Genomic DNA, 27,379 nt, shown 5'->3' on the forward strand with positions numbered 1-27,379 from the left:
CCGAGTTTGGAGGCGGTGAGGTTGGGCCACCTATCAACTAATATCTTCCATGCCACAAAGAACGAACGATGATGACAATAACAAAAGGATATTCTTGGTAGAACATGTTTATTCTAGTATTTCAGAAACAAAATGATGAAAATTTTAATGTGTCATAATCACTTACGTGTTTTCGAAATCAAGATTAGATAGAATTAACCAGGTTCATGGGCTAGGCGTAGGGTACTATTCCCTCTTTGATGGTATGGCATAACTGAGAGCACTCCAGGTCTTTCAAAGAGCAGTTTCTTATTGTCATATCGTGACTGCTCTTATAGAATTTCTATTTGTGGAAATTCTTATTGAGACAACATGGCTACTATTAATTCAATCAACCTTTTCATGCGCTCTCGCGTTATGTTTTTAGGTTATGCTACAGTGGGTTTCAAGCAAATCGACATGTACATAAAGGGCGATTCCCCCTTTGATGTTCTGTCTAACTTCAAAGGATAACAAGTGAGCCGAAACCCAAGGAAATACAGGGCACTTCCCCTGCCATATGTAAAACTATGCCTCGCACGGAATATCTCGAATCAACTACTTACTCACCTGATGGACAGATAATGACTTTAGCAGGTAGAGTATCCGCAACAGATTCCTTAAACACCTGAGCTGATGGGGGAGAAACAGTCCGAAGTCATCAATAGCAAAGAGTTTGTATGGAATCAGAGAAATATCATAGACTGAGCATGAAGTCGGACCAACATTAGGGATTATTACACAGTGTTCAGTGCACAGTAGCAACCAGATATTGAGCTCGGGTGTGGTGGGATATACCGAACAGTCGCGGGGCTTTAGCCGGGTCTAGAGGTTTCTGTTATCCGTTATGCTAAGACAGTGCACAGGCTAGCTTATTCCTACGCGTTATGCTTGGTGGAGATCACGAACGCCATCGTTTTGACTTGAAAAGCAACGGGTTTCTACCACTTCTTGACCAGGGAACCTTTCAATTATTCTCGAGGCTGACAGGAGTTATTACCGAGATCTGCTTCTACTCGCATACGTAAGTTCCGAGAATATAAAGCTGAATGAAAGAACCAACCGCAATGTTGACGAATCGCCCTCGGACACGGCAACGAGCGTATAAGAAGCCACCTGCTCTTGATGTTCCTAACATTGATGAAGATGCCGCGGAGAGGAAGCGAGTTTTGAATGTTCTAGCACAGAGAAGATATCGTGAGTCGTCAATTTCCTGCAATCGAGTAAGCTTGAGATCTGACAGGCGTATAGGTGAAAAGAAACGGCTAGATCGTCTTAAGACCAAGTCAGCTGGTAGCAACGGGTCTCAAGACTCCGAACCTCAGGACGAAACAGCTCCAAACTCCGAATGCAGAGTATCAAAAGACGATGTCTATGAAATTCCGACTCTGCAGAGCAATTTGGAATCCACAATTCCAGAACCCAACCAGTCAATCCCTCCCACGACAGATGCTGACATCTTGGCTGGATTTGATCTCAATCTGACATCTTGGAACCCCCTCGGAGATGCCCTCCAAGATTTGACATTTGCGCCTATTCTTCCGGACCTAAATACAGTACCAGAATACTTATCCGAAGACAATACCAGGGGCGAATCAGTAACAAATACTCATCATGACTTGTCTGCAGATTTTGGCGGAGCCAATATGACAATGTTTATTGATTCATCATCACTCAGCTCTTCACCCTCGTCATCGGAAGGGCAGACGTTTCCTGATAGTTATCAACTACCTCTACTACAGCTTACACTTCTCAAGGCTGTTATGCGCATAGCAGACCGCCTGAACCTGAAGCCAGACCTTTGGGACTTGGGGGGCAACTCGGCATTCAATACAGGGACCGCAACTCCAGCATCTCTACTGCCTCCATCATGGCAGCCTACTCCATCACAAGTTGCGATACCACACCATCCAGTGTTTGACCTGTTGCCTTGGCCAGGTGTCAGAGAGCGCGCCATCTTCATCTTGTCGTTGCCCGACGAGTTACGGCCACCACGAGCCCAAGGTGCATTGGCGATCGTCAACTTTGCCTATGATGTTGAGGATGCAGCTGAGGGAGTTAGAATTTATGGTGACGACCCATATGATCCAGGTAACTGGGAGCTGGGGCAGGTTATGTTTGAAAGATGGTGGTTTTTATTTGACAACAGCATCATCAGCACAAGTAACCGTTGGCGAAGGGCAAGGGGAGCGCCGCCACTCCTATTAAAAAGTGGAAGTCCTGGTTCGAGCCCGACTGCAAGTACATCATCTGCCACAACTGGAGGATCATGATGTGCCGCTGAAGTTGTTAGTGAGTGCCTTAGTAGGAAAACAAGATATACTGCAATTTCACGGAAGTCTCAAGAGACCTGTAAAACTATAGAATAGCGATATATATCATTTTGGCGACGTTAAAGTCAATTAAGCAAGATTGAAAGATGAGCATATAAGCCCAAGGTTAAACCAAGATTTCTATCCGCATAGACCCATATACTCTTCCCGATAAGCCTCACACGTTAACTATAGTTTGAGCCCATTGATCAACCCGGCAAAGAATAATTGACATCGAGGTGGAGGTTTGATGCTCAAACCAGTCGTTGGTAAAGTAAAGTTTTGGACCTTTAGACTAGGCCGCTCACCGGTCTGGCAGTGATACGACTTGGCAGTAGCTCAGCATCATGACGGAGGGGTTATAAAGGTCATTGGGTGATGATTCGTCCATTTGCTGGACCCTTGCTCCGCAGCAGGGGACCCCTCGACGTTGACGTTGGGGGAGAGAGGAGACATACCTTAGGGACCATTGGTAGGGCCTCTCGGAAGATGGCTGCAAACCGCACGCTGCAAGTCGAAGCAGAGTGGGATGTCGTGAACTGCTTCAGCCAAACAGAGTCCATCAAGTCCACAGTTTCCAGGCTCATTGCAGATGTTGCCGCACGCTCCATTGTCCTGGGTTTCACCGATCAAAAGAGGCGCAGCCGAGTACAATGGAAACCAATTCAACGGCCACTCTATCAGGTATCAAGTGGAGGTGAGCATCAATTTGTGACTCTGAGTTCTTGAGCTTAAAAAATTCACCCGTTTGTCTTAAGTCAACTTAGTAGGTACTTACTTACCTACCTAGCTGCAACGTTTAGAAGCTCACTTCGTTAGCCTAGGGCCGCTTTAGCGGCGTCCTCACTAGTTCGATGCCCTGAGCTCCCCTGAGCCTCTCGGCTTCCGATGCCCGGGAACGGCGCTGAGATCAAATGAACGCATCTCATCCGCCAATGAGCAGACACGATTCATGCATCGGAGGTAAAAACGGAACCCCACTGGGGAGTTTCTGGAGGAAGGAGGGGCATCTTAGAGGCCCTCGGCGGGGGAGAGGAGAAATTTCCTGGACAGTTAGAAGAAGGAACAACGTGGGACGCTTTTCTGACCGTACTCGGCTTCTTTCTTCTCTCTTTCTTCTCTCCCTCTCCCTCTCTCTTTTCTACTTGTCATCTGTCGCTCAATATATAACCTCATCTTCGTTCTTCAAAGAGAATTGGCTGCCGTTTGTCAAGTTAGATCCTGGTACTACGTAAATCATTAACCCCCTGCTGCTGCTTCTCGTTCAACGGATTGAGAGGGAAATCGAAAGGTCAATACAGATCATCGTTTCCACCGCCTCGTCTGGAGTTGCAGCGCAAAACCTCAGAACCGGGCTTCAAACAGTACAATAAACGTTAGTTTCTACCAGCATCGCCGCAATACCTCTCTACCTAATCTGTAATTGAAATCGCTAACATAGGATTCCTTGTCAGTCGTCGTTACAGTTCCCCTCCCCCACAGTATCCCCATACTCCAGCTCTCTGATCCAAGCTTCGACCCGCCACGACCATCACGTTTAACTCTTCCTTCATAACGAATCAACATTGTTCTCTGGTCAAATACAGATAAAAGCTCGCCATAAACCATACAATCCAATAAGCCATCGCCAACCGATTTCACCATGCATATCAAGGACATGCTCAACGACGCAGAGAGGAGCGGCCAGCCCTCCTTCTCTTTCGAATACTTCCCCCCTAAGACCGCCCAAGGTGTTCAGAATCTTTACGACCGTATGGATCGCATGTATAACCTAGGTCCTAAGTTTATCGACATCACATGGGGTGCTGGTGGTAGAATTGCCGAGCTCACTTGCGAGATGGTACTCCAGGCTCAAGCTGTCTACGGTCTCGAAACTTGCATGCATCTGACCTGCACCGACATGGGTGTTGAGAAGGTCAATGATGCCCTTCTTAAAGCGTACAAAGCCGGGTGCACCAACATTCTAGCCCTACGTGGTGATCCCCCTCGAGCTCAAGACAAGTGGACCGCTGCCGACGGAGGCTTCCAGTATGCCCGTGATCTCGTCAAACATATCCGCGATACCTACGGCAACCACTTCGACATCGGCGTTGCTGGCTATCCTGAGGGTTCCGACGACAACAAGAATGAGGACGAATTACTTGATCATCTCAAGGAGAAGGTTGACATGGGCGCCAGTTTCATCGTCACACAAATGTTCTATGATGCTGATAACTTCATTCGCTGGGTGAAGCGTGTTCGTGAGCGTGGCATCACTATCCCTATCCTCCCCGGTATCATGCCCATCGCTACATATGCCAGCTTCCTTCGACGAGCAAACCATATGCAGGCCAAGATCCCTCAGGAATGGCTCGATGCACTTGAGCCTGTCAAGAACGACGATGTTGCTGTCAGAAACATCGGAAAGACCCTGGTTGCCAACATGTGCCGAAAGTTGCTCGCCAACGGGATTCATCACCTTCACTTCTATACTATGAACCTTGCCCAGGCTACACGCATGTTACTTGAGGAGCTCCAATGGGCTCCTTGCGCTGAGCGTCCTCTTCAACAGGCTCTCCCCTGGAAACAGTCCAAAGGACTTGGTCGCCGCGAGGAGGATGTTCGGCCCATCTTTTGGAGAAATCGCAACAAGTCTTATGTTATTCGCACACAGGATTGGGATGAGTTCCCCAACGGTCGATGGGGTGATTCTCGCTCTCCTGCTTTCGGAGAGCTGGATGCTTATGGCATTGGTTTGACTGGTACTAACGAGGCTAATCGCAAGAAATGGGGCGAGCCCAAGACCATTCATGATATTGCTCTGCTTTTCGTCCGATACCTCCAAAATGAGATCGAGTCTCTGCCATGGAGTGAGGCACCTCTTACCACTGAAGCTGATGAGATTCGAGAGGAACTTATTGAGCTGAACAAGCGAGGATTGTTGACTGTGAACTCTCAGCCTGCTGTCAATGGCGTCAAGTCTTCTCACCCGGTCCACGGCTGGGGCCCCGACAACGGCTATGTCTACCAGAAGTCATACCTTGAGTTGCTGGTGCACCCTGATGTCTTTGACAAGATGATCAGTCGCATTGAGAACCACCCTGATCTGACCTACTACGCTGTGACTAAGGACGGCGAGCTCCGATCTAATGTGACATCTGATGGCCCCAACGCAGTGACATGGGGTGTCTTCCCTGGAAAGGAGATTGTGCAGCCAACCATTGTCGAGAGCATCAGTTTCCTTGCATGGAAGGACGAAGCATTCAGACTGGGTGTTGATTGGGCTCACTGTTATGACATGAGCTCGCCTAGCCGAGCTCTGCTTGAGGGTGTCATGAACGACTGGTACCTAGTCAACATCGGTGAGCAAAGAGGTTCCGAACCGACTCTGAAAGCATGCTAACAATGGTAGTGAACAACGATTTCCACGACAACAAAACCATCTTCGAGCTTTTGAAGGGCCTCGAGGTCAAGGACCTCACCACTCCCGCGACTCCTTTGACTGAGTCGGTAGGTAATGGCGCCGTAGATTCTGAACCTATTGCCAACGGTACTGCAGCCACTGCAGTTGCGAACTAGATGTTCTCGCGCAGTGGTACCCGGTGCAGTGGTTTACCAAGATGCTCAGCATCTTGCCCAAAGTAAATCTCTGTTATGATTGCAGAGTGATCGCGAGGATACATCATCGGGGCGTTGCTGTGCACTTCATCTAACTTTGACGACTGCTGCTTTTTTTCTTCCTTTGATTTCTTCCTTTGATTTTCGGGTTTGGGTACAATAGCATCACCAAGGTGTCTTTTTCAACAAAAAGTTACCAGGGATACGGGGGCAGCATTTTAAAAAGGCGCAAGATACGAAAAATCACCCGGCGGGCGCAGACGACTTTATGTTTTGGGGGCTTGCTTTGCTTGTTCTATATCTCAACGATACCCCGCCAGCAAGGCCTTATGGATGGACGAATGCATGATTGAATTTGATTTGTTTCTTTCTATGGTTTTTTACATTTCTTCTTTCCCGACGAACGGGAGGAAATTATACGGAGAGTGGATGATGGGGACATGAAAAAGATTAAAGGCAAAGTTTGGCTATTATGATGGACTCGAGCAACAGCTAGATATTGTTGATGCTCGGAACCAACAATTGATTTGAGATCTAGTCCCGATCTTGGGCTAAGATGGTACTTTGCGCTCTCCCATACTGTCCCCTTTGAGTGATTTGAGTGAAATGTCCAAAGTCCATCTTTATCCTTTCTTTGACCGAGTCTGGGACTTTGTCGTACACGATAAAAATATTACCGTCAAAGGGGCTATGCAATCAAATTCCTCCGCTATCACCACGCATCTTCCTCAGCCACTTCATAATCCATATTCACCGCCCTTTCTTCCCGCTGTGGTTCTGTGCTCTTCTCCCGCCTAGGCTGATCATCGAAGTCCGCCATAGCATCATCCTCTACACCGTGCCTGGGCGCGCCATCATTGCCAAGGGTCTTGACAGGCGGCAGAGGTGTATTCACCCACGCAAGCTCAAGACGTCCCTCAACGCCAGGCAGTTCCTTGCCATTCAAACTGTAGTAGAACTTCTCTGCTGTTTTACGGTCTTGGAAAGAGACGTGTGTGGTTTCAGGAGCTGTATCGACAGACTCAAACTCGCCGAGGTTCTGTTTAGTATGTCAGTGATATGAGACCTGGAAAAAGGAGAGGGATCAGACGTACCAGGAGGAAATGGCGTAGCATCTCATCCTTATCAGGTGCCGTAAAGTCAACACCTGTGATGGCGAGCTTTTTGGGCCGGTTGTCAATCGAATATTGCGCATAAGCTGCATGCATGTTTCCTCCTCCACGACCCCTGAAGCTTCCCCTTCCTCGTCCACGAGCGCGAAAGCTGCCTCGACCTCGAAACCCACCTCGGGGAGCCCATGATGAGTTTGTTTCTTCCCCAGCATCGGGATCTAGACCGAGCATCTTTGCCTCTTGTTCGAGGGCCGCAAGCTTCGCGCGTAGCATACTTGTACCTGACGAATTGGTGTCGCCGTCCTCGCCTCTCTGACTGGCGAGTTTTGCCTGTAGCTTCTCATTTTCCTCTCGGTGGCGGGCGAGGAGTTCTTGATGCTTCTTTACTACCTCCTGGCGCTCCTGTTCTATCTTGGCGCGCCGAGCCTCGCGCTCTTGGTGCTTCTTTTGTTCTTCTTCTTGCTTTCGCTGGAACTCTTCCATATCTATTTCTGGTTCGACCTCGTCATCTTCTGCAGCCATTGGGTCGCCCGACCAATTGCCCCCTTGCACAGGAGCCGATGCTGGTAGTGTGTCGGTCTTGTCTTTGTACCAAAATACCTTGACGAACCTGTTGTCGAATATCACTTTGGGCGACTGATATGCTGCATTTGCCGAACCCCATTTATCGTACTTAACAATCGCGAGGTGCTTATATGGCTGCATTGATACCTCCTGGATGTTGCCAAATTGTGAGAAGAACTCGCGCACTTGCTCCTCGGTGAAGGATTCTTCTGGGATATTTTCGACAACGACGGTACTCTTTGTACGGTCATAGTTAGGTCCTTCAGCGGAGAAAGGAGCTCGTGAACCGCCCTTCTTAGCGCCACGGTTCCGACGACCTCCTCGACCACCTCGGCCCCCATCGGGTGGGAAATTCCAAGGATTCATGCTATTTGGAGCGTTTGCTAACATGGCAAACGGATCACTTGGGTCGTACTCTGCCCAGGCTTGTATTAGACGAGCAAACAAAACAAATAAGTGATACCAAACTTACCGGCGTCGGTACCCGGGGGCACGAATATCGACTCGTTGCCGTGGTCATATGGGCATGTACTCCCACGCGAACAGAAGCCCTTGGTGTCAAAATCACGACATCGACCTTTTCTCCGGGGTTGGCCCCGACCACCACCAAAGCCTTGTTGTGGGAAGTTTGGCATACCAGGGTATGGCATCCCCATGGAACCCATCTGCAGAAATGCCTCCATGACTTTCGGATCGAAAGGCATGTCGGGTCGCGGAGGAAGATTATACGCGGGTGCGCCAGGCCGTCCTCCCCTCATGTCGTCGCCTCGGCCTCCACGTCCACCTCGACGGGGTTGCTTCTGCACGCGGCCATCACGGTTGAAGCTTTCGTATCCATCTTGCGGGTCATATTCTTCGCGATCGTAGAAACCTCTCTTTCTTGAGCCATTCGGCGTCGTGCTGTCGGTCAAAGGTTGCTGTACTGGCTCAACTCCGATCTTTGGAGCTGGAGGAGCCCCTGGGAGGTAGGATCTGTACGCGATTGCTTGGAAGACATCGTCGAGGAAAGCCTTGGGGTCTGTGGAACGGATCCACGGGTCAGTTACTGTGGACAATCATCCCAAAAGTGAGAGTAGTGATGCGCACCTTCGCTTAAAAAGTCGGGAATCTCCTGTTCACATAGTTTTCGTACCGCGTCTGCGTCGCCATCGTGCTTGAGAAGGGCGATAACATACTCGGCTAGGACGTCGGCGTCGGCGTCAGAGCTATTGTATACGTTAGCGAAGTCTTTAAACTGCGAGCCGTTCCAGAACCGCATGGGGAAAATGAGGCTACCGACGTATCCTCGATGCGCTTGACTATCCACGCCTTAAGTAGAGGCGCGTCTTCTTCAGAGAACAGCATCGTACAAACACTGCGACCACTCCGTTAATTGCTAGCAGCCGCCAGAATGCGCCCGAGACAAAGGGCAAGGGTAGATCAGGTACGTAGGTATGTTTGGTTGACGTTCTGAGGCTGGAGGCTGTTTTTTTTGGGTCATGGGCGGTTGGGGCCTTTCGTCGTATTGTGACAGGTCAAGCATTAAGATCCCGGGTATCAATTTGATATACAATAAGTCTCCATACAATCAAATAAAACAGTATTTTTAATACGCTAGACAAGTGCCAGGAAAGGTAGTGCTCATGTGAATATTTCGATCAATTCTCAAAAATTCGATAGCTCTGATATGACATAGGTAGGTAGTTGCAGGCATTGAGTCTGGAGTCAAAATAGAGCCTCCGTATCATCAGATTCGGTCCACTTTTCAATGAGACCTACTCATATTCCTCGTATCTTTTATGCCAACAGAATTTCAAGACAATTTTGATCCGACTGTATAGCAAGTGATTCTCCGGTTTCGCCACTGAACTTCTACAGTTTCCTACTAATTCAAGTCAACTTACACCTTGGTCTTTGGCTTCGCAACCACAACACGCAAACGACTTCATGTGAACTTCAATCTAACGTGTTTCAACTCATCAGATACGACATAACTACATAAAAGCCGAATTGAGCTTCTCCTTGACATTCAGCTTCAACCCAGCCACTCGACTTTTCTTTTGGTTTCCGCTCAGCATGCCGCTCCTGAGATCATCAAGGAGCTCCTCCGTGGAATTTGACATGCGTCCCAAATCTTCGTTATCAGCCGATTAATCTTGCGTGTCCAACTCGGCACGCTTCGTGGTTCGTTCGGCGCATTAAAAAAAAGCCGTTTACAGCTTGTCGTAGTACTATCATAGCATGTTAGCATATCTGCTGGCTCATCGGACTCAGATATGAGACTTACGTTCTCGACACCAGGAACGAGCTCCTTGACACCCTTGCGCTTTCGCATGGTGGTGACAATTTGTCCGACCTTGGTGGTGGAATCGAGGGGAGAGCCACCGGGGAGGATCTGCCAGTGGTCGAAGACGGACTGGGGGAAAGCCTGTCCGGAGGTGGCCTGTCGGAGATCTCCGTTGAAGCCGAAGGACTCGAGAATGGGGAGGTAGGCCTTGATGTTGAACAGAGGAGTACCAGGTCGCTGCTCCTCGCTGAAGACGTGACCACGTCGTCGTGTAAGGACACCGTAGACACCACCCATGGCCTGCTCAGGGACCTGAATCTCGACAAGGTACACGGGCTCGAGAAGAGCGGGCTCGGCGAGAAGAGAGGCGGCGTACAGGACACGACGGGCAGTGGGGATGATCTGACCACCACCACGGTGAATAGCATCAGCGTGGAGGGTAACATCGAGGATGTTGAAGCGGCAAGATCGCATGGGCTCCTCAGCAACGGGACCCTCACGGGTGGCCCACTGGAAACCGGAGACAACGGAATCCTTGATTTCGTTGAGGTACTGAACGGCCTTGGTCTGGTCGACCAACAGGTTAGCACCAGTACCGTCAGGGCCGAAGGTCCAGATCTTTCGGGCGTCGGTGACATCCCAGCCGAAGTCGTCAGCAAGGACACGGGCACGAGCCTTGAAATCGTCACGGGCGCTGACCTTGCCAGACTCGATGGCAAGAGAGAGCTCCTCCTCAATAGGCTCAGCAACCATGTACAGACGGTTGTGCTTGTTGGGAGACTTGGACAGAGCAGTAATGCTAGACTTGGCAGTAACGGTCTCACGGTACTGGACGACGGGGTCGGAGATGATCAGGGGAACACCGGCGTGATCCTCCTCAAGATCCTTAAGGCAAATCTCGAGATGCAGCTCACCGGCACCGGCGACAACGTGCTCACCAGACTCGGAGGTCATGGTCAACACACAAGGATCGGACTTGGAGAGACGCTTGAGACCCTCAACAAGCTTGGGAAGATCCTGGGCGTTCTTAACTTGGACGGAACGCTGGACGACGGGGGAGACGGAGAACTTCATGACCTTGAGGTTGTGGGCGGTCTCGCTGGTGGTGAGGGTACCAGACTTAAGAAGGAACTGATCGATACCGACCAGACCGACAATGTTACCGGCAGGCATGTCGTCAATGGGCTCGACCTTGCCACCCATCATCAGGACAGTACGCTGGATAGCCTTGATGAAGAGATCCTCCTTCTTGCCAGGGACGTAGTTGGGACCCTGGATGCGGACCTTGAGACCGGATCGGACGGTACCGGAGAAGACACGACCGAAGGCGTAGAATCGACCCTTATCGGAGGTGGGCACCATCTTAGAGACGTAAAGCATGAGAGGACCCTTGGGGTCACAGTCACGGATACCAATGGCGGCCTCGTCATCGGGGGGACCCTCATACAGAGTCTCAGCACGGTACTTCTGGGCGGTGGCGGGAGAAGGAAGGTGAAGAATCATCATCTCGAGGAGAGAGTCGGCAGCGGGAAGGAAAGTTCGCATGACAGCCTTGAGGAGCTGCTTGCCCTCCTTCTCACGGTCCTCAGCGGGAAGCTTGAGGTTGAGCTTCTCGAGGAGAGTGGCGGTCTCCTCCTTCTTGAAGTTCATAACAGCGGCGAAGATCTTGAAGATGGGGTCGAGGATGAACTGGTTGAAGGCACGCTCGAGCTGCTTACCCTCGTAGGTGCCGTTCTTGGTCCACTTCTTGGTCTTGGGGTTGAAGTAGTTGTCGCCCCAGAGACGCTCCATCATCTTGTTCTTGTCAACACCGAACTTCTTGGCGTATCGGACAGCGAACTGTCGGACGGTGAAAGCCCAGCCGTGCAGACCGGAACCGAAGGCAACGGTACCCTTGTCGGGGTAGACCTGGATGTCACCAATAGACTTGTCAAGGTAGGTAGAAATGATGACGTTGACGGACTCGATGGTTCGGGAGAAGGACTGGTACAGATCCTCCTTGGAGACCTGAAGCTCGAGAAGAGCACGATCGACCTTGTTGATGATGATGACGGGCTTGATGCGCTCACCAAGGGCCTGTCGGAGGACAGTCTCGGTCTGGACACAGACACCCTCGACGGTGTCGACGACAACAAGAGCACCATCAGTGACACGGAGAGCAGCGGTAACCTCAGAAGAGAAATCAACGTGACCGGGAGAATCAATGAGGTTGATCAAGAAGTCCTTTCCGTCGGTCTTTTGGCCAACAATATCGGCAACGTCGTCGTCCTCACCAAGCTGGCCATACAGAGAGATGGCAGTAGACTTGATGGTGATACCACGTTCCTGTTCGTCGGCACGAGTATCTGTGGCTCGGGCATCACCAGCCTTGGCGGTGGAAATGATACCGGCCTTGGCGAGAAGAGAGTCGGTCAGGGTAGACTTGCCGTGGTCGACGTGGGCAATAACGGACATGTTACGGACATTGGTAGGCTTGTCCATAAGCTGCCGGATCTCGTCGATCGTGAAGCTATTGTGAGTGAAGGCATCGCGGTTAGCTCATGGTCGTGCAAGGACGGAGGGCTTAAGTCCGAGCGGGGTATGGTGCAGCTGGAGGGGTATGCAATCATGGAAGATGGTGCAGGATAAGATAGTGATGAGGCCGACGACGGAAAGGTGATGCCGGCGACAGGTAGACGATGATAGATTCGATGCCTACTTACTTAACCATCTTGGCGGTATTGTTTGGATGACCTGACTATGTGTATGTCAAAAAGTCGAAGTTGTTGATGTGGGAACAGAGCGGGGTTGAAGTTTTCACCCCGCGATCTGAGCCGCAGAAAAAGGGAAGAAGCAAGAAGCGATTGCCGTCAGAGAGGAAGAAGGCAACGATTCAAGTGACGATGGAAGAGAGACAGTTCCGGAGGAGAACCACTGTCACTCTTTATGCGTCCCTTTTGGCGAGAGAAGGTTTGGAGGAGGAGAAAGAGGGAGGGAAGAAAGGGAAGAGTTTTGAGCGGGGAGGAGTAAGGTAAGGTAGGTTTGGGCACCTCAAGATTCATTCGGCGAGAAGCCTACGGGCAGCAAGGTTGGACCACCCAGCCCACCACTTAGCGGAGGGCATCCCCACTAAAGCACGAAAGAAAAAAATTTGGACAGTGGGCTTTTCACAATTTTGGTGGGGCAGCAACCGCTCAAGAGGACCCCGCTACACAGTTGTTTTCTGCCACCCGCTGAAGGAATAGGCGCTCCAGGCCCTCATGGAGGGGTTGGGCTTGGTCACGATAGGCCCATGAGTCCGCTAAAATTCTGTCTGCTGAGCGGGCATCATGTCCTCCCATCCATGTTCATTGACGGGAGCTTGAGATAATTACCCAGGCAAGGTATGGATCAATTGCCACAGTCACGGCCGCACAAGATGGGAAATTGGGTTGATCGTAGAGGGCACCAACCCTGGCACGATAGGTAGGTTCTTTGCTCATGGGGACAAACAGGCTTAGTCACCACCGAAAACCCTGGAGCTTGCCCCTCCCCCTCCCTCCTCTTTCTCAAGAGCTCACTCACTCATGATGGATGGCAGGGGATTTATTTGCCTGTTTTCCAATCGTCTAACCGAATGATTCATCGTATAACTAGAGTTTCTCTTGTTTACAGGTAACATACACTGCGACAGCTGTGCGATTACATGGGTGTCTTGTCAAATTGCATAAGCTCACGCATAATATCACCCATGCTAACCAAAGTATGAGACAACCTGATGGAGGGGGATTTTCCGCGGGCCCAGCTTGAAACCGAGTCTCCCCTCCCATCTACTACTCGAGTCGGTTACATACGAGTGATTGATTCCCTATGACGTGCATGCCCTGCACGTTACTACTGTAAGTCACTTTTACAGTGGCTTATAGTCTTCGGATACAGTACTTTCGTCACGAGAGACACCAACTCTGTGATTTATCACCTTCGGACCCTTTTTTTTTGTTGGCATTTGTTGACTCTTGTTCGTTTCATCGCCGCAAAAGGTTACAAATATCCGAAGTGGGCTGTAGCTTAAGCTGAAGAGAAGGGAACTTAGGTATAGGTACGTAGCCTACCTAGAGAGAGCTCTAACGTTACGGCTCCCACACAATTCATCCCGTCCATACCTTTACGGGAAACCCCCTCTTCGCTCACTAATTTAGCAGGCACTGTACAACTCGCTGCCCTTAGGAATGTGTATTTTCTCGGTGGGGATTCACCGAGACGATACATGCGCAGTTGGCGGTTTGCCGTACCTTCGTCAATCATCGCCTCACATCCTCAGACCACCGTAAAAAAGCTGATTCCTCGTAAGAGCTTCTAGGTAAGCTCTCATTGGAGGATTTCCACAAGCTCTCTCGGGTGTGAGTCTGTTAGACCCGACCCGCCTTTGCAGCACAGAAGGCTAGACCGGAACCTGTAGGATCACCGGGTGATGCCGCAGTGAAGCTGATATTACCAGATTTCCCCAAGAAAGAATCGGATCAGTATGTATCAAATGACTTTTATACCTTATCTATTTCATAAAGAAGACAAAAATAACGCAGTATTGTTGAAAGCCATACGGCTACTACATTGTGCTTGGCATCAGGTTGACCATTGAATCTGTCTTTTCTTCTGTATGCATCGAATTTTCCATCCTTCCTGCGCCCTCAGGGACACTATTGATGATGTTCGACCGAAAAATGCGCAAATCTTCTTTTTAAGATGATGAAAGATACAAGCAGTACAAAATCTAAATGTGTCCAAATGTATTATGTTTAATAAACTCAAACATGAACTTGACGAACCGAAACCCTTTCTAGCAATTGTCCAATGGCTCCCGTAACGCCTCGCTTGCTCATCATGCTGCTTACTATTACCGAGTGACTCACTCGCCGCCCAGTAATTCAATTATCATCCTTTGCCATCACCATGGCAGGTCTCAGGACGAGCCTAAGATGCGGGCGTATGCGTCCTCGACCTCGCCGGCCAACTCAAGAAGTGACACAATGACAATCTGATGTGTCAAGTTTGGTAATCGGTCGCGATGCAGGCCAATCCATTCCAGGGGCGGTGTTGCCTCGCCCATATCGCGAAGCTGCGGCGTCTCAATAATGGGGGGCTCCAGTGCCACATAGTCGTACTTCGACATTGGTACATCGATCTCTGCTGTGATCTTTTGCTGTTCTCCATCTGTCTCTTCCGCTCCTGGCACTCCTCTGATCTTGACTGCGGTAAGAGGTATCTCCTTGCCCCAGACTTGCTCGAGCGCCTTTGCATGGTTTGCAAACATCCCTCGGATGTAGCTCACACGCGAGAAATTCCAGCCGACTTCCACTTTTCCTTCGAATGCACTCTTGAAGATATAGCTAATCTCGTTCGACCTAGGCTTCTGCCATGTCTCCATCACGGCTGATACTTGGGGGACGTTGAGGATGGTTCCTCCTCTGGATCCCGTTGCACGTTGAACAACATCTTCAACGGAGATCTCGCTCAGAGTCTTTGGGGCCTCAACATTGCGAACTCCAGCCAGGCCGATCCGAAGCTGACCCAACATCATTCTCAGGATACTATGGATGCGTCTTTGCTCCATGCTGGCCGCAAAGCGAGCGTATGCATTGAGCGCCTCCACCTTGAACACTTGGTGGTCTGAAAACGTGCTGGGAAACACGCCCAGGTTTAGTGCCTTGAGTGTCACCACAACATCTGTGTCGAGAGATATAGGTGACTTTGAAAGTGTGTCCTCCTCCTTCAACTTCGGTGTTTGTTCGACTTGATGGATCGTGCTTCGAGATGTCGACATTGATCTCCTCTTCATAAACTTCTCGATCTCCTTCAGCGAGCCCTGGAAGCTCTCTTTCCTTTCTTGGACAAGTTTCTGTACGGCCTGCCACAGTGCAATGCCCTGAGCCGCCGAAGTTGTTGTTCCGAAGACTTGAACAGAGTCACCGTCAAAAATCGCGACCAATCTATCTCCACTTCCGTCCAGGCTCTCACGAACATTGTACATGAGGAACTCAAGAGATGTGATGTCAGCAACCAAGAAAGCTTGGTAATCAAAGGCTGCTTTGACCCGGAATGCGTTGAAGCTTATAGAAGCTTGAATCATGGGCGTCTCGTTCAGAGCTTCTTCTCGTTTTGGCCATTGAATGGAAGTGCGCAAGCGGAAATCTTGTAGAGCCACAAAGCCGCTCAAGCGTCCAGTACAGTCAACTCCGATCTTGTCGAACCCGAGACATAGGTTTTGTTCCCAATCGGACGTTTTTTTAGACGATACCCAGAACTTCTTGATTGCAAAGGCGGATTTACCAATGGCCTGTCCAAGATCGATGGTGACGTCTAAGGCTGCAATCGAAATGGTTGCAGTCCAGGGGAATGCAGCGGTTGCTGCGACCTGCTGATATCGTTGCACAAGATGTCCACTCTGGGATGTCTCGGGGCTCATCTTTGCCACAGGTGCTGCAGTGGCAGAGCGTAACTCGCTCGGGTACCAGATCTCACGGAACAGCAAGAAGTCCTGTGCTTGTTTGGCGTTGATGGACACAGCCATGGGACTCACATTGATGATGGCAGATACTCCGCTCGTTCCGCTTACATGCTTACTGTTCATGAAGGATAGTGTAATGGAATCAAGCTCGAAGCTTGCGGTGGATTCGCGTGAGTACACATGCTGCACCGAAGCATGCAGTTTTGTAAAGTCTCCTGAAATGGCAAAGAAGTTTCCCTGCTCGAGAGACCTGACTGTGTTGACTGTAAAGTAGATATTGTCGAAGCAAGCTGTGGCGGCAACACGAGCTATGGGTTGACAGCTCAGCGAAAATTCTTGTCGGCAAATTCTCAGGCCCAGGTTGAGCTTGAGGCGACCCAGAACAGCACTTGGGTCCGCAGTGATGATATTATCAGCGTCTCCAGACTTGTTAGGGGGCTGTTTGGACTCTGCTTGTTCGCTGGGCTGTTCAGTTTCCTCGTCATCCTTGACAACCTGCTTCACGCTTGACAACATGTCCATAACTAGTGGCACAACCGAAGGGTACAGAATGTTGCTCGAGGCATCAACCTTGATCTCTCCGTACAGAGACGGGTCGTCTTGGGCGTCGTCACGATACTCAATCTTCCAGGCTAAACCAGGACTGCGCAGGACTGTTCCACTCCCAGAATCGTCAGTATTAAATTGGCCGTATTTTCCTACGGGCGAAGGGCGTCCCAGAGTCTTGGCCGAATTGTCCAACGATCTTTTACTGGCGATGTAGACAACCGCACCGGCGAAATCTGCGTCAATGAGAAGGCTTTCTAACCTCTTATTGCCGAAGATGCTACGTTGTGGCTGCCGCTTGGGTGCTTCGTCTGGCTTCTTCTCATTTGTGACTGCAGTGTTCCACTGTGTCGACGCTTGTGCGACATTGTTCAACGAGAGCGTAATCGATTCAGCCAAGTGGGCAGCCGGAACAATGAAGGCGGATGTCAGGCGGAGATCGAGAGATTCGCCAACAGCCTGAAACGCCATTCGCCGTGCAGAAGCAGTCGACATGTAGGCGATGTTGAAGGTCACTACCGGTAGTAATGCTGAGTGAAGTGACCGAATTGTCAGGTCTTGGCCCAGGGGCACCATCTGAATCTGAAAGTTCTCAATCGAGAGACGTGCTGATCGCCTGGTTCTTGTACCGAATTCGAAGAGTTTGACTGATAGGACAAGATCCTCCTTAGAACTTGACTCGTCATCAACATTATCCGCAACGCTCCACCGGACACGAATGTTTCTGAGTTCGAACTGGTATCGCACTGATGCAAGAACTGAGTCGATGATATCGACCTCTTCTGGCTCATCGTCTCCGGTAATAGTGATCTTGGGCTTTGACTGCCTCAGCTTCCTCAGGTAATCCAATTCCCGAGAAGTATCAAGGTCTTTAATCTTCTCACCCATGTAGCCAAGGACGTCGACGACGGTCGAAATGGTTTCCGGGGCCAGGTTACACTCGAAATCGTCACTTGTGAAGTTAAACGCCCAGTCCTCTTTGCCATCGTCGCTCAGGGTTGAGCTTGCGGAAACTTCTACACCAACGCCAAGATTTCCGCAAGATCTCATGGAGTCTTCGGGGCCTCTGCGGATGTCAAGGCCGATGTGACTTAAATTGAGATTGATCTCTGGGTATTTGAGTATAGGGCCGTGTGCTTCATGCCGATTTGAGGCATGCAGATGTGCTCTGTTTAACGAAAACAGTACTTGAGCCATTGGCTCAACCTCTGATTTTAGGGAGGTCTTGGCAAAAACCTGAAGGCCGGCCAGAGTCAGGTGGACATTATATACGATCCTAAGGCTATGATGCTCTGGTTCCACAGATTCGGGCACCAGCTTAGGAACCTCGCCATCATCGGTGCCAAAAATCTCGGCAATGCGATCCTGGATAATCTTGGTTTGCTGCTGTAATTCTTGGACAGCACTCGATATTTGAGGTCTGTTCAGGGCTGTCAGAAGACTGTAAACCGCAGAGGCATCCAGTTGAACTATCTCCAGAGATGAGAGGACATTGATTTGATGCTCTGTCTGGCCCATATGGCTCGTAATACGACCATTTGTTGGGGGAATCTGGAGGAGCGAAATACTGCGAGGTTTGTTTCTGACATTGATCTGCATCTCATGATAGTTCTCCTTGATATCAAAGTCGAAAATAATCTCCTTTCCGAAATTTGCTGCCGCTGCCGCTCGTGCTACAGTTCCCGTGATCTTATAGGTGAGAGACTGGAGAAAGGGAATGGTAATGTTGTACTCGTCCAAGAACATGGCAAGATTGAACTTGACGCTTGAAAGGCGATCCACGATCTTCTTCTGTGCGCCCATTGGCTTGGGCTTCGACAAGCTAGCAAGCTGGTTCTTCAGGCCATACACTGTCTGTATCTCATCTCCTAAAAGACGATCAAGCACCTCCATAAGTCCAATAGGGTCCTCTTTGACTGCAAATGTCAAGTTTCGGCTTCCAGCGCTGGCCTTGATTGTATGGCTTGATGTGTTGTCGGTCTTTTGAAGTTCATGGGACACAAAGATGCTTGGATTCTTCAGCTGCATCATAGCCAGGGAATGTGAGTTGCTATGAATTGATGAAGTGATGGCATTGCAATTGAGCATCAAACTCATGGCACTAGAGGCATTGGGGCTGGACTGATGGAGCAAAGACATTTTTAATCCATGGCTCAACGTCCTGGCCTTGAGATTAATGGTCTCTAATTCGATTGCGCCTTTTGTCACCTCCACGACAACATGGACAGGAGGCCAAGCAGCAGGATCAGGTTTGGCTGGGCGCTTGGGTTTCGGCATAATTGGTGTTAGTTGGACTTGGCTTTGGCTCTTGCTGTATAGTTGTACCACTTCTTCAGCTAATTCACAAAGTTCCCAATTCAAGTTGATGCCCGCTTCGGCGCAGGATATGTTCAAAGTTGTGAAAGGGGCTCCAGGGGCTTCGTTGGCAACTGCAGCTTCATGCATTTGCTGATCAATTCTCGCAGCCAGATCAATGAACCCGATCTTATTCTGCTTTGGCCCAGGATCGAGGACGAGCTGAAGCTCAGCAAGCCTACAAGCACCGAGAAGAGGAAGTCGGTCACCTTGTCCCATGTCTGCCTCCCTGAGTTGTCCAAAAATGTTGGTAAGGATAATGGCACTTGGCAAGTCCTGCATGTCCCAGCCACGCCATTTCTCCAACACAGTTAGCACATAATTTGCAGCATCTTCTGGTATGTCGGGAGTAGCGTGGAAGCATTTCTCGATTATTTGAGATTTGCAGTGGGAGTCCATGGTGGTCCAGATCTGACGAAGTCGCATTGCGAGTTTCCAAGAGTCAGACGTACGAAGATGATCATCTGCAGATCGCAGTACCGCAGAAGGTCGGACAAGAAAAGAGGGATCGTTGGTTGACTTGCCCTGGTCAAGAAGCAGATACGTGAAAAGCTTGTGCCGGCTTTCATGTTTCGTCATCGTTTCAGAGAAAATATGTCCAAGATCGGAAGCAATGAGTGAAGTGCGATGAATGAGAGATGCTAGGTATTCGATCTTGCCCGAGGCAGTACTCCCAACCACTGATCCAATATCTGCGTCAATGAAGCGAACATCTTTTTCGCCTATGGACACAACTACATCCTCGATTTGTGCCATGACTGCAGGCTGTGGTTCTTGGAAGGATGGGCTACGTTCAGATGCAGATACCTCTGCAGATCCCAAGCGCAGTTGGAGGGATGTTCTCGAGTGCCGTGTCTCATCCCTGAAGGGGTCTTCCCAGGTGTTGGTCAATCGCGTAATCAAAGCCACCTTCGAGATTAAGAGGTCGTATTGATCTTGCTCCTCCTGTGAATAGCCGGGGGAATCCTCTGTCGTAGAACTGAGAAGCCGAAATGAAGCGTTCGGTATCCGAACCATCAGGTCCTTGATTTGGCCTTTCGTTTCTCGTTCCTTCTGCCGATCAAAGATCTTAGTCATGGCATCAACTTGAAAGGTATCTAATAAGGTTTCTGGCTCGTTTGGCTGTAGAGCATCAAGGAGTGATGCAGCATGACGCAAGGCCGATGGATTAACGAAAGCTGACATGCCAGATGGGAATTCGACAATTACACTGAGATAAGTGTGATCTTCACCCAGACCGTTGGGATCGATACCATCCAATCCTATGCTCATCGTGTCAAATCCGTCGTCGTCATCGCCTTCCTCACTGCTCGGGAAAGGCAATTCATGCGTGCTTGGTCTCAAACCATGCAACGGAAATTGAGGCGAAACATATTGGCTTGAGAAGGCGACTGAAGAGTGTGCAACATCGTCTTTCGCGACATGATCGTTAGCTGAGCGATGTGAGCCAAACGAGCCTCTAGCTCTTAGAGATCGTCGGTTGTCCGTTGACGAAGACCTAACCGCCAGAAAATCGTCCTGTTTAGATCTGGACCGAGCTCTATATTGACTATGTGCAAGCACAACGCTTCCATTGCTAGATTCGGCGAGAGAGAGGAATGAGGACTTATGAGTCAGCCCTCGAGAATGCCGTGAGGCTATAGTCCTCCGCGAACTATCGTCTCTCTCACCCTCGAGGGACACAGCTGGATGAGGAGGGGGAGGTGCACATTGAGCTGGAGGGTCAATCGCCTCCGGGACGAATTCGTCCAGATAGTCCGGCAAGAGGAGAAATTCAGCTCGATGTGTGCGCTGGTCCTCTCTCTGAACCAACTCCTGCTGGGTCCTTCTTTCTTCGCTGAATTTGAATTTACGTCCAATGACGGCAAGGCGAATGGTCGTTCGGAAGTGGGCATCTGTTTCCACAGGATGGTGGTATCTAGATTTTTGTCTTCCCGCTGACTCTGCATTGAGACATGAGATTTGAATGTTTGGTACGATAATATCTGCACGCTTAGAATAATGAGATCTGGCCCAGTCGTTGAAGCAGACATCGATAGCATCAGTTGACACTAAGAAAGCAGCTTCATCGACATGCAACCAAACTTGAATAGACTCCACAGCAGCTCGAGCAAATGTTATATCATAGAAGACAAGTGATGAGTATGGCACAAGGGCGTTCTCCACATCATCGAAGCAAAAGGCAAGGGACTTGCCACCCTTCGCTATTGCAACTAGGAATTCAGACGTACACTCTCCGGTAATCCCACCGACATTGACATCCCAGTTGCAGACATATGCTGGTTCAGACGGCGGTAGTCCAAAGAGCTTATGTCCGAATAGTTGAACGCCATCAATGAAGAGTTGGGTGTTGGATGATGACATGCCAGGGGAGTCCAGAGTGCCTTCGCTACATCCGAGCGCAAGACTGATAGGACTAACCTCGACTTCGACTTCCATGAAATAATTGGTGAAGCGCAAATCGACAGAGACGCTAGCCAGCTCCCCCTCTATATAGCGGTCAGCAGAATAGAGGTTCGTTGGTAGCATGACCTTGAGGTCCTCAATCCTGACACCTAGAACGACATCCATGTCGTTGGACTTTTTGGGGGGAGGTTGTGTTACAGCTTCCGCGTCAGGATTCTTTTTCTTCATCTGAAGCTGATTCTGGTATTCGTCTAGAGTTCGGAAATGAACAAATTCTCCGAAGTAGTTATCTTTCAAGAGTATGACGTATCGGATCAGAAACCCATACAAGTACACATATGGTGACTGGCCGCGTACATTGAGAATAAGGGTGTCCGTGTTTGCTGACGATGTCGTGGCATTGTAGTTGTAACTTCCATCCACCGCAAGGCCTTCAATGTGGCCCAGTTGCTTCGAAGAAAGGAACGCGGCCTGTGTGTTCCATTGAGGGACTTGAAGCGCCATGTCCAACTGATCAGCACGGACATCAAAGGGAATGGCATTCTTGCTTGGCCGGAAGGATTCGGCTGGGATGCAAGACTCGGCAGTCAAGCAAGGGCTCGAAAGGATAAGATAAGTGTTATCTTCAATGACCGTTGCTTTGTCGATGATGTTGGCTTCGTTAACGTTGAGATAGAGCTGCAACGAGCTCAAGGTTAGATTGAGATGATATTTGAAGGGCACAAAAACAAGATAGTCGGCAGGCGGGCCAGCTGTCCAGTCATCAACCAGATCTGTAAGTAGGAAGATATGGTCTCTCAGCATGAAAAGCTCCATCTTCGAGCTGTTAATGTTAAAGTGCCAGTTCCTAAGCGAATTCCAGGCTAGGGGGTTTGAGAGGTCACAGGATATAATCTGAGCACCAGATCGCCACAAGAGATCATGGTTTACACTGCTCCATAGCTCAGAACTTGGCAAGTCAACATCGAGTTTTGTGGTATAGCCTGTTGGACTAGCCAGCATATCCATGTTGAACTTGACTGAGGAATTCGTGGGGAGCTTCACTTCCAACCATCCTGCAGGCCGAATTTCCGTTGCGTCTGTTTTGCTGTTCTTCTTGGTCCGGTTCCTCTGCTTTCGTTTGGTTGGAGGTTTGGCATGCCGCACGGGCGGTTCTTTGCCACGCCAGCGCCAATTCTTGGACTCTTCTCTAATGGGGACTCGCAGCGTGACTGCGTCATCCATTTCGATGTAGAGTTGGAACGTTGTAGCAACTCTCCAATCCCCTGGTTTTAGCGGTTTCGCAGGCACGGCATCTTTACATAGTGATGGGAAAAAGAAGCGCTGCAAGTCTGCTCTCTGGCGATCTGCCCAGGGGCCATAGTTCATTGTGCCTCCTTTGATCGAAAAGTTCATACCCCAAGCAGGGGGCACGTCTCCGTTGATGCTGAATGGGAAGGTTTTTACGCCTCCATGGCGACTCTGATCAGGTACTTTTCCAACAGCATCCCAGAATACTGTCAATACAGCCTCAGGGCTGTCGAGAATCGTCGTCACAGCTGCGTACTCTACGGATGCCCAACGAGCTCTATCATCTCGGTCGCGATCATCGAGGTAGCGGGTCAGTCCTTGCCATTGATTTGCCCCTGGCACTTGTGAAGTAGCGGTAGTCATGGCTGTCCGTGAGTCCGTTGAGAAGGATTCTACTGACCGGCGCCAGTACGGAACTAAATTCCGCAGCGAATTAACGGCTTTTCGGCGATGGTGGCGGAAGAAAGATCGTTTAGATAATGCCTCCTGAGTCTGGGTATTGTCGCGGTCTCGGGTCGCCCGAGTGACCTGATCTTCTTTGAAGTCCTCGTTCTCCTTGATTTCGATGACTGGGTGTTGAAATTGAACTTTGAAGGTTTGTCGATATGGATCAGGTGTAGTTGTCTCCGAAGCATCTACTTCCACGTCTAAAGAATCCGCTTTGGCGATAAGGATGGCTTTCGTGTTTTCATTGCCTATGACCGCAGCCGCTTTCTGGCACCGAACATGCACAGGGAACAATCGAAGCATGAATGGAAGCTCCGGTTCATCATCCCTGGTCTGTTCATCATCCTCGCCGCTTCCAAAGCCCGTGGTCGTACGTCGGAATATGCTCTTGGCTCGTTCGCTGAACTCCTGCTTCATATCCATCTCTTTTTCATTGCCAGCCACAGACCCACCCTCCTTCTTGTTGCTTCGGGATCGTGTAGTAGTCTCATCCTTCTCCGATATTCCGCTTGAACGAGCTTCCGGGTCGTAGGTCTGGGCAAGACCTGCAAGTATACCATCATAGGCTGGGCTACGATTATACACAAACCATTCCAATCCAGTCAGGTCCACCTGGATACGACAAGGAAGCTCCGGGTTCTTGACATCGCTTGTAGGCGCAGCATCGCCGGAGGAGAGCTTCGATCGTCGAGTATCAATTATGTCCGCGTCTCGAACTCGTCGTAGCCAGTACCGCCATGTTATGTAGCCATGCTGGATCATAAACGTCTCGTTCTCGCCATGGTATCGCAAACCTGTAAAGAAGACTCGACCACCAAGAAGGGATATCTGTATAGCCTTGACATCTATGTAGACTCGATAGTGGTGCCATGTATAAGCTCGGAGGGCGTAGGACACGATCGACGCGAAGAGTCGATTGAAGTATAGGACAAAGAAGATCGCCAGAAAACAGCACAAGGCCATAAAAATAAGGAATTTACTATTGTACGTGAGCAGTAGTTTAACGGGTTCTTTAGTGATTGGAAACATACTAGTTGAACTGGGGATTTCCTTCCGCGGCCCGGGCTGCAACAATCGCATTGTTGAGGCCATGCATGGTGATATTCATGTTGAATATACTCGAAGAAGCTCACGAGGCTCCACTAAAGGATCGGGAGATGAGTCGCATTATACAATTAGGTTTCATTAATTTGTGGTTACAGAGCTCAGGTGTTTTTGTAAAAGTCTGTAAGTGAGTCAGCCATAGCAAGTTTGGCTTGCTAGGGGATGTTGGAGTCGGTCAAAACCTATGGGCTGTCAGCTCACAATGAAAGAAACCAATTCGCGACAGGACATGACCACCACGGCAGCACGGTTGTTGAAGTAAGCTACCGGCCACTGCCCCTGTCACTCAGCGGATGCAGGGTAGTGGAGCCACTGGACATCGCTTGGCTTCAGTGGTCACACTGGAGATTCTAGCGTCCGGCTCCCCAAAGTGTTTAGCGTCCACTTCATCCCGTCCCGCAATTGCATCAGTGGACAGACAAGCTGCCATCTTATAAGTACCACGGCTCAGGATGAGGCTGGCTGCATGTCACCACATTCATTTTATGGCGCCAACCTGGAGTGAGATTGCGATCATTTTCCTTCGTTTTGAATCTTCTTTACAGCTTGACTAACTACTAATCCCACAAGATCCTCAGTCACTAGAGCAAATAGACTATTTCTGCTAATTACGAAAGCTTGGTCGGCTAGTCTCAATATGGATCTTCAATGTCGGGCAGGCATGCGGGCGCATGAACGATAAGCCGCCGCCCGGAGCTATCCATCATTCCTCAGACACTGTTACGTACCACACTCAAGGCAGCAAATACATCATCTGCCCCAACATCCAAGCTTCGACTGTGACTACCTAGTACATGGCCAAGCAACACACGGCTCCTACGAAAGCTTGAAAGCGTGGCCATCGACAGGTGTCAAGTATCCTCGATACATTTTTACGCACCGTCTCTTGTTACGTATTGTCAGCGACATCTATAGTTCACCGAAACACTTTTCGAAGACCAGCCGTCATGTGTTAGGACAATCCAGACGTTTCCATTTCTCATATCAAACCCGCCGAACTACAACATTCGGGTAGAAATGCAAGAATACGTCGAGATCATGGCGGATGGCGGTACTGGCCAGAAGCTCACCTATGCCACAACCGTGGTCGCGGGCATTGCTTCTGTGGTTGCGACAATACTCTCTGTTATGTATGGCCTCGTCGCGTCACCCATGATGATGCACATAGCTAACCTGAGCCTCTAGCTCGATAATGTTGCAGGCTAAAAACTACCGTAAACCCCTACTACAAAGATACGTCGTTAGAATCCTTCTCATGGTTCCTATATACTCGATAGCATCATGGACAAGCATGGTCTCTTTGAAAGCTGCTGCATTTCTCGATCCGGTCCGCGATATCTACGAAGCCTTCACAATATACACCTTCTTTCAGCTCCTCATCAATTACCTTGGTGGTGAGCGATCTCTCATCATTATGACACATGGTCGAGCTCCAGTCCACCACCTCTGGCCCCTCAACCACGTACTTCCCAAGGTTGACATCTCGGATCCCCACACGTTTTTGTCTATCAAGCGCGGTATTCTTCAGTATGCCTGGCTCAAGCCTATTCTTGCCCTATCTGCTATCATCATGAAAGCGACCGGTACATATCAAGAGGGCTATATTGGTCTGAGCTCGGGATACCTTTGGAGTGGCATCATTTACAACATCAGTGTCACCGTCAGTTTATATGCGCTTGGTCTCTTCTGGGTCTGCATGAATCATGACTTGAAGCCGTTCAGGCCTGTGCCCAAGTTCCTGTGTATTAAGCTCATCATCTTTGCTTCTTACTGGCAGGGGTTTTTCCTGTCAATTCTAGTTTTCTTGGGTGCAATCCCTGATAATGTTGAGGGTTACACCTCCGACAACTTGGCAGCAGCTATCCAGGACGCTCTTATTTGCGTGGAGATGCCTATCTTTGCTGTTGCCCACTGGTACGCTTTCTCATGGCACGACTTTGCTGATAACAGCATTCTATCCGCGCGCATGCCCTTGCGCCATGCTTTCAAAGATGCTTTTGGAGTGAGGGATCTTATCGAAGACTCCAAATTGACCTTCCGGGGAGATACATACGGATACAGAATCTTTGATTCTGGTGACAAGGTCATGGCTCATGAAGACTCCAAGTCTCGTCTTGCAAGACTCAAAGAAGGTATGCGATACGAGCGTGGTGGAAAGGGGAAATACTGGCTTCCAAAGCCTGGGGAGGTAAATTCAACGACGCCTCTTCTCCGCGGGAATGGGGAATCAAGCGACAACAGACCCGATCAGATCAACGAAAACATACACGGTACCTTCGAGGAACCCGAGATTGATGCTGATGAGGATCGCCTGTACGAGCAAGCTCGCCAATTGGAATACGGCGATTGGAATGTAAGCATGATTGGTCACCATGCAATTATGCCGCTAATATGAGACAGTATCCGGTCATTACCGCCAGTGAACCGCTGAGAGAACGATACCGTTCTCCTGGCAGCTTTGGTACGAGGTCTTCAGCTTATGCGAGCCCGTCCGTAAGGTCGCCGGCAACAGAGTACCCTCCCGCAACAAACAAAGGGAAGCAAAGGAGTCGAGGACATGGACGTGAGCCCCAAACCCAACTCGAGCCTCAACCTGAAGCTGTTGTTCCCATCAAGAAGAAAAAGAAACCAAGGAAAGTTGTCAAGCATGCCGAACCAGACCCAGGCGAACTGGGCCTGAACAAGGGCCCTCCCACTCCTGCGGAAACCGCCCAAGTTGGTGGGCAGGATGGGCACGAGAGTCCCAAAAATGAAGAATCTAGATCCTGGAGCGACGATCGAAATCAGCAAGAAACCCATGCAGCGTCCAATTACCAATCCGATTATGGGATAGACCAGGACGAATTCCGCAACGTTTGGGGTAGGGATGAAGAATCTAGATAAAGGGCTGCTTTTTATA

General features: G+C 49.8%; 6 protein-coding genes across 6 annotated transcripts; 3 read left to right on the plus strand and 3 right to left on the minus strand.

The window, feature by feature from the left end:
• Positions 1-1,085: 1,085 nt before the first annotated feature.
• Positions 1,086-2,291, plus strand: FPRO_03077 (uncharacterized protein; the record flags this gene model as incomplete). The annotated part of the gene is made up of 2 exons (XM_031226751.1): positions 1,086-1,215; positions 1,270-2,291. 2 exons carry the CDS (start codon positions 1,086-1,088, stop codon positions 2,289-2,291), a joined length of 1,152 nt encoding a protein of 383 aa, XP_031077256.1.
• Positions 2,292-3,972: 1,681 nt separating this feature from the next.
• Positions 3,973-5,888, plus strand: FPRO_03076 (putative MET13-putative methylene tetrahydrofolate reductase; the record flags this gene model as incomplete). Its single annotated transcript, XM_031226752.1, has 2 exons — positions 3,973-5,671; positions 5,722-5,888. The coding sequence occupies 2 exons, from the start codon at positions 3,973-3,975 to the stop codon at positions 5,886-5,888; spliced, it is 1,866 nt and encodes a 621-aa protein (XP_031077257.1).
• A 751-nt stretch (positions 5,889-6,639) lies between these two features.
• Positions 6,640-8,947, minus strand: FPRO_03075 (uncharacterized protein; the record flags this gene model as incomplete). The annotated part of the gene is made up of 5 exons (XM_031226753.1): positions 6,640-6,966; positions 7,022-8,019; positions 8,076-8,621; positions 8,690-8,808; positions 8,883-8,947. 5 exons carry the CDS (start codon positions 8,945-8,947, stop codon positions 6,640-6,642), a joined length of 2,055 nt encoding a protein of 684 aa, XP_031077258.1.
• Positions 8,948-9,795: 848 nt separating this feature from the next.
• FPRO_03074 (putative elongation factor 2) lies at positions 9,796-12,579 on the minus strand (the record flags this gene model as incomplete). The annotated part of the gene is made up of 3 exons (XM_031226754.1): positions 9,796-9,813; positions 9,870-12,378; positions 12,572-12,579. 3 exons carry the CDS (start codon positions 12,577-12,579, stop codon positions 9,796-9,798), a joined length of 2,535 nt encoding a protein of 844 aa, XP_031077259.1.
• A 2,208-nt stretch (positions 12,580-14,787) lies between these two features.
• Positions 14,788-24,484, minus strand: FPRO_03073 (uncharacterized protein; the record flags this gene model as incomplete). Its single annotated transcript, XM_031226755.1, has 2 exons — positions 14,788-24,355; positions 24,408-24,484. 2 exons carry the CDS (start codon positions 24,482-24,484, stop codon positions 14,788-14,790), a joined length of 9,645 nt encoding a protein of 3,214 aa, XP_031077260.1.
• Positions 24,485-25,518: 1,034 nt separating this feature from the next.
• On the plus strand, positions 25,519-27,363 carry FPRO_03072 (uncharacterized protein; the record flags this gene model as incomplete). The annotated part of the gene is made up of 3 exons (XM_031226756.1): positions 25,519-25,610; positions 25,666-26,833; positions 26,881-27,363. The coding sequence occupies 3 exons, from the start codon at positions 25,519-25,521 to the stop codon at positions 27,361-27,363; spliced, it is 1,743 nt and encodes a 580-aa protein (XP_031077261.1).
• Between the last annotated feature and the right edge of the window lie 16 nt (positions 27,364-27,379).

The sequence above is a fragment of the Fusarium proliferatum genome, assembly GCF_900067095.1.
Source record: "Fusarium proliferatum ET1 genome assembly, contig: FPRO_scaffold002, whole genome shotgun sequence".
In the NCBI taxonomy this organism is placed as follows: domain Eukaryota; kingdom Fungi; phylum Ascomycota; class Sordariomycetes; order Hypocreales; family Nectriaceae; genus Fusarium; species Fusarium proliferatum.